This window comes from Arachis hypogaea, chromosome 11 (genome assembly GCF_003086295.3).
Source record: "Arachis hypogaea cultivar Tifrunner chromosome 11, arahy.Tifrunner.gnm2.J5K5, whole genome shotgun sequence".
In the NCBI taxonomy this organism is placed as follows: domain Eukaryota; kingdom Viridiplantae; phylum Streptophyta; class Magnoliopsida; order Fabales; family Fabaceae; genus Arachis; species Arachis hypogaea.
Window position 1 is genome coordinate 146,923,826 of NC_092046.1, and position 7,003 is coordinate 146,930,828.

Genomic DNA, 7,003 nt, shown 5'->3' on the forward strand with positions numbered 1-7,003 from the left:
TCATACATCTCATGAAGCCTTTTCTGATTTACAACAAAAGCCTCAATTTCCTCCAGGGGAACACCATGTTCCTTCCCACTAGACTCGTCAGATAAGTCCACCACGTCCGATTTCCTCTTTTTCACGATCACTTTCCGACGACCATGAGGAGGCTGACTAACTTCCCCAGCCACTACCACCTTCTCACGATTGGTAGAAGAAACTTCCTTTTCCAAGTTCTTGCTCTTAAACCGGGACCTCAGCGACGCAGCCGAAACGCCAGGGTACTTACCTCCTACAAGTTCCATGAAAACAAAACGGAATGTCAGCAAATAACTAACCAATAAAAACAACAGAAACCAAAAACAAAACTCACCCATATACTCTACCACAGAATTCCTATCCTCATCCCACTTCAACAACTCAAACATCGAAATCAACTCTTTCCGATCAATTTGTTCAACTAAAAACTCAATAATACAGATATTCCTCGGAGTAATAACCTCGGCGCCGAGGATATTTTGCGGTTCCGAGCACCACCATAAAGGGAACCTCTCCGCTAACAACTCATCCATATAAAATGGAAATTCTGTTTCCACACCCCTCACTTTAACATACATCTCCTTGAAATCCTTGAAAGATGATTTGTACAGTTTAAAAATACCAAACCCAGGAGTACTGTTCAAATTTACCCACCCCCTTTCCAAACCCCTTTAGCTTGGAACAAAGAAAAAAATAAATCTACAGAAGGCTCCAACTCCAGAAATTCCATCAATATCTCAAAGCATCGAAGGAACACCCATCCATTAGGATGCACTTGTGAAGGAGCACAGTTAAGTTGTTTTAGAATCTGACATTGAAAAATAGTGAAAGGCAGTCTCACTCGCAACTCCTCTAACACGCAACTATGCATATAGAAAAACTCAAACCCCTGTCCCCTATGGTAAATCCTATCCTCACTACTACATGGCAACAACTCCACTTTAACACCACAACCAACCCTGACGACTCTCTTCACGTCTATCTGCTTCATAGCAACATCATCACAAAATAAAGAAATACGAGACTTCACATCGTCACTAACCTAGTCATACGACCAGTCAATCTCCCCTTTTTTCTCCTTCTCTAAACCCATTCGAGAACCATAACAGAAAAGCAGAAAGGTAGAAGACACAGATGACAAAGCAGAAGACGAAAGAAATAGCATGCATACCTCTTTTACTCATTATGTTTTCCAAGCAGCAAAAAACCAAGAGTCAGAGATAACTTACCACACATTTGAACTTAACCACATCCAGAAGTAACTGCCAACTCAATCACACCAAACGACGCAGTTACCTTGGGAATTTAACAAGCCTTTAATGCTCCAAGGACACTTTCTCTCTCCTAAATAAAAGGCTCATTCTTTTTTTTAATGAAGTACGTTGAATTGGGGGCTCACTTAAATAAAACACCTGACCGAATTATAACTCATTCAAAAGCTCAACCTGCTTCATTAAAAATCCCTCCTCAGGTCAAGCTTGGAGGCTATGATATGGCCACCATCTAAACACGAGCTATAGCTCGGCATTATAGCTGTTGTCACTAAAAAACTATAACTGTCACCCGCTATAAGCTCGGCCTTTCATGAGCCATAACTCGGTCAGATTAATGCTCCTATCATAACCGATATCCGAACAGGCATAATAAAGTCGGTTACAAATCAATTCGGTAACCGATGATTATTGCCGAGAACATAACCGACGAAGAATTCATAATATAAAAGAAGGTAAAGTATTTCTTTTAGGTTAAGTTGAAAATAAGACAACATACTGACTTAAGCTTTGGAGTGCCTTTGCAGGTACACTCCCCTCCTCTTCATTGTTTACATCACGCTGTGGCAAAAGGAAAAGCTCGGAATCGAGTTGTTGGACACTCAGTCTCCAAGGTTATAGCTCGACCGTCGCAGATTGTGGAGGCCGACCTATTTCACAGGCAAGATCAGTTAGTATATAGTTAAGAGTTTTATATTACAGAGGTTGTTTTTTTCTATGCATATAAGATATTAGATTATTCTTTATATATATATATATATATATATATATATATATATATATATATATATATTATTGATATTGAATATAGAATTTTTTTTCTGTATACGTTGGGGTGTTTCTTTTTTCACTGTACTAGATGTTTTTTTAACGCGCATATTGCATAGAGCTCTCTCGGCGGCAGCGACAAACTGTGGAGGCGGAGACGACACAAGACGCAGTGTGACAGTACAATGAAAGAGAACGGGACGTAGTGTGAAGGTGGGAAATAGATTTTCTCGATTTTTTTAACAATTGAAGGAGTAAAGTGTGATTTTTTATTATTAATTATTATAAGTGAGACAAAAAAAAATATGAGAGAGTATATTAAAAGGTTATAAATTACGCTTTATTCCTTCAATTTTTTTCCACAATTGAGAGGATTCATTCCTTGTGAAAGTGTGTTTAGAGAAAGTTAAATTGTCTAATCTTAATTATCCAAATTTAAAAATTTAATTACTCCTAATCAATTAAAAATATGATTTTTAAAATTAATTTAATATTTTTTTAATTCATTATTTACGTTGTTCATAATAAGTGTTGTTTTTTTATACTTTTTTCATAATTAATTATACGAGCAAGAATTTAATTTTGATGTATAAAGTGTTTTACCTAATTAAATCTGTTTTTTAAGATAATTACGTGATGAATGTGAAAAGTAATTATTTTTAATGTAGTATTATGTAATTAGATGGATAGAGTAATATTTTTGGAACGAATACATGCTGAAAAGTATACCCAGAAGTGATATAGGGCGGAAGGAATAGGTTCAGCCCATGAATGAATTATGAGCCCAAAGTAAGGGATTTACGAAGCCCAGTTTGAGAGAATGATATTGGAGCAAAAATTGTGGATAAGAGAGAGAGAGAGAGAGAGTAGAGTAGAGTGAGTGAGAGAGGACCCCAAACGAAATGATGCGCCAAACTTGAAGTTTAGTGTCAGCTGAATTCACACTTGAGCTTTGTCTCAAAATCTTCATCAGTGTGGAGCAGTGAACGAAGAGGAGCACCACCATGGCTGGTATAACCACCAGCACCGCCTTCCCCTTCCACCACCTCCATACTCGACCCTCTCCTCTTCTCTCTTTTTCTGATTCCAAGCTCTTCGGTCTTCCTATCTCCAATCCCAACTCCCTCAAATTCGACTCTCCTATATCTGCCTCCTTCACATCCTCCCCCTACGTTGCCGCTCGCTACGGCGGTTCCCGCTCTTCCGACTACAACAATTTCAGGAAGCGCCGGAACGATTCCGACGACGACCAAGCTCTCGATATGTCCTCTCTTAGGTTTCCATCCTCACTCTTTCCTACTATATTTTTGTTCTCTCACTCTCATACACAATTGCCTCTGGAATTTCGCGCTCAATAACTGCTTCGGCTTCTTTTTTTTTTTTTTTTTTTTTTTGGGAATAGTTCGAATTCCGTGAGGCTTATTGACCAGAGCCAGAATATGGTTAGTTCTCTCGTTGCATTTAGGATTTGAATTCCGTTTACTCAAATTGTCTCTATAGTAATTAATTGGCTACTTTGGCTTGTAAAGTGCTTTGAGAAGAAAGCCACGCTTGAGTAGTGATTAATCTGGCATTTGAAGATGTTTTTGTTTTTGTTTTTGTAGGTAGGAGTAGTGTCTACCAGTCAGGCCCTTCAAATGGCTGAAGATGCTGAACTTGACTTGGTGTGAAGCCTTTCCCTTTATTCGTTATTTATTTGTTTAGGGATAGGTTGAGTGAAAAAGTTTGCTGTTGATTTTTCTTAACTGAAATACTTGAATGCAGTTTGTCCTATCAATGTAATTTAATGTCAACTGAGGTAGCGTTTGTTTTGAGGTACTGAGACAGAGATTGGGAGATTGAGACTATCATGTTTGTTGGTTCAGAGACTGGTAGTATTTCAGTACCTCCAAAAAGTGGGGACACAGTAGACTAAAATTTATAGAGAGTAAATTTTAATAACATTTTATACCTAAAATACCTTCATTTCAATTAATTAATTCCAATTTTACTCTTTGTACAAATTAAATTATAATTTCATTTTTGTTTTAATTTCTGTCTCCCACTTTGCACTAAACAGAATACTGATATTTATTTCAATCTCTGTCTCTTAGTCTCTGTCTCTCAGTCTCGGTCTTTTCGTCTCTGTCTCTCCACCAAACGCTACCTAATAGACATATATGCAAATGTTGTATTGCCCTGACTTGTTCAATAGCTATTGTTTCGGTCCATCTACTTTTTTTCTTTGCAATGTCTTAATTTGAACGTGATAAATGATTTAAGATGTTTCACTTAGACAAGTTTGCAGCTGGAAGCCTGGAAGTGATAGTGAGGTGTTTGAACTATTTGAATTTGGTTTATAATATTTGATTTGATTCAGTGGACCATTTAATTTTTTAATGGGGTTTGGTTAAAATGTTATACTTCTGACTTGAGTGAAACTTATTTTATGCAGGTAATAGTGTCCCCAGATGCAGATCCTCCTGTTGTTCGCATAATGGATTATAGGTATGATCTCCGTATGTTCTTAGAAAGGCTGTGCACTTTTTTTTTTTCATATCAAAATATTAATGGCTATTATGTATGAAGTTATTCAAAGACGTGACCATATGTGTAAATTTTAAATGTTCAGACATCTGTTGATAAATTTAGTAGTCAATGGCATGTTTCTATGCGTAAGATCAGATAATCATTAGTTCGGTCTGCATTTCGTAGACAAATAAACAAATTTGGTTTCTCGAGGCAAGGGGGACTTGGGAGTAGTGGGGGAGCTAGGCATACAATTCGCATTGAACTTATGTATAGATGTGTTTTGTGCTTCTGTCTGGTACTGTCAGAACATTCGATTATAAAAGGTCACTTTTTCATTAAGATTCACTCTTCATCTATTCATTTATTCATTTATTTTTTGTTGTTTTTGTTTTGTTTTTCTTTTATTTTTTGTTTTGCGGGGGGATATCATCACAAGTCACAATGAGATTGAGCTATCAGTAATGGAGAATTGGCACATATATGTAGTTGTTTCATGGAAGTGTTTTGACTGTTGAGAGAGAAGAGAAGGGGAGAGGAAGGGGGTGGGGAAGGGGACTTAAGTTACTTTTCCACCTACCTACTTGAATTATATTATGCTTTGAGGATAGTTGGACCTTGAAGATTGTGATTTGAATAGTTTCTCCCTTGTTTTACAGTAAATATAGATATGAACAACAAAAGAAGAAAAGAGATCAGCAGAAGAAAAGTGCTGGTAAGCATTGTAGTAGCTGGACTATGATGTTTTCGTCGAATTATGTAAGAACTCAGCGCAAATAATTTATTACTGACAAAATGATCTTTTAAATGTAGCCAGTCGGATGGATTTGAAGGAGCTCAAAATGGGGTAATTTCCTAGGCTAGGAGCCTAGATAATCCTTCTTTACTTTTATTATCTCAAAGGGAATATTTGGCAATAAAATGTTCTGGATTTTGTTTCTCAGATTTCCAAATTATATTATACTCTTTCATGATTAGATCTGGCATGTGATATTTATTTGATTCATTGTGCAATATGATTTCATGCTTTTGGACTTGTATTGATTATGATGGGATACACGAAGAGGAGTTTGTATAATTGTGATGCCCAAAGATATGTACAATATGGTGCATCTTAATCTTTAAAAATAGATACTCCTAAATGATTGGCATATCATTTTACATCATATAAAGGTTAAGCTTTGTTTTAATTTTTGAATCCTAATGATCACATAAACTCAATTAGACCAGTGGTAGAGATTGGTTTTCATTTGCTGGGTTAGTTTTTAGTTACATGGGGTATTGTGCCTTTTTCCTAATTTCTTTCTTAGCTTTGTCTTTTATTTTTAATAGATACAACATTGATGAACACGATTATTCTGTGCGTTTGAAAGCTGCCCGAAAATTCTTGAAAGATGGTGACAAGGTATATTATATATGAATTATTTATCCATGCCCTATTATTATACATAGAAGAGAAAGTATATTATATTCAAATTATTCATATCGTTTGGATCACTTACATTCAGGTAAAGGTCATTGTGAATCTCAAAGGTCGTGAAAACGAATTCAGAAATATTGCTATTGAGCTTATTAGACGTTTCCAAAATGATGTTGGGGAGGTAATGATGCTGATTCACTATATTGTACAATTGATTGTGATATAAGTAAAATTTATGTGTGAATGTATGCTAGAAGCCTAGTATATCTTTGTTGGAGATTGGATTTTCGTGAATTCATTTCAGATTCTTTGAAAGATGATTTCTTTGAATGGAGACATGATATTTGTTTCAACTTGAATCTTATATCAAAACCACATCTCTGGTTGATGTGCAGCTTGGGGCAGAGGAGGCCAAAAACTTCCGGGATAGGAACATTTTCATAATTTTGGTTCCAAATAAAGCCGTTCTACAGAAAACCCAAGATCCACCAAAGAAAAAAGACAAATCCGCAGCAGATGAAGTCTCTGCTAGTGTCTGAAACTCTGCTGCGAGTCTACTGTGAAATGAGTTGTGTGCAACATATATTTTTTTGGCCAGGTTAGAATATGTGTGTGTTGTATAGCATATAATCATGAGCAACAATGACACATTCACCAGAACATAATGGTAGAAGCAGCCTTATGTTATTCAATCCATTGCATGTCAAATTGGTGATTACTCATAGGAAGCTTCATCATACCATAAGGAATTATGGGGAATTGGCAGAGAGAACAGAACGCCAATTTCAGGCATTTATGCCTATGCCAGCATGATATCTTGCAGTAGCTGTTTCAGTATGCTGCTTATATTTTCTGTAGTCGTAGTTGTAATGTTTCTATTTCGAGATGTAGATAATGCAACCTACGTACCTAACGATTTGAAGGTAACGTAGTTCTGAAGTGCTTACGTTCCAAGGTTGCTAACGTGTTACATATTTGACTCGTATAAGTAATCAGAACCTTGTCCTGATAGCAA

The 7,003-nt window shown here is 36.3% G+C and overlaps 1 protein-coding gene across 1 annotated transcript; it reads left to right on the top strand.

Annotated features, from left to right (window-relative positions):
* The first annotated feature begins 2,748 nt into the window (after nucleotides 1–2,748).
* On the top strand, nucleotides 2,749–7,003 carry LOC112723453 (translation initiation factor IF3-4, chloroplastic). Its single transcript, XM_025774837.2, has 9 exons — nucleotides 2,749–3,336; nucleotides 3,463–3,502; nucleotides 3,665–3,724; nucleotides 4,495–4,547; nucleotides 5,228–5,283; nucleotides 5,382–5,415; nucleotides 5,901–5,973; nucleotides 6,077–6,169; nucleotides 6,384–7,003. The coding sequence occupies exons 1-9, from the start codon at nucleotides 3,065–3,067 to the stop codon at nucleotides 6,525–6,527; spliced, it is 825 nt and encodes a 274-aa protein (XP_025630622.1). The 5' UTR covers nucleotides 2,749–3,064; the 3' UTR covers nucleotides 6,528–7,003.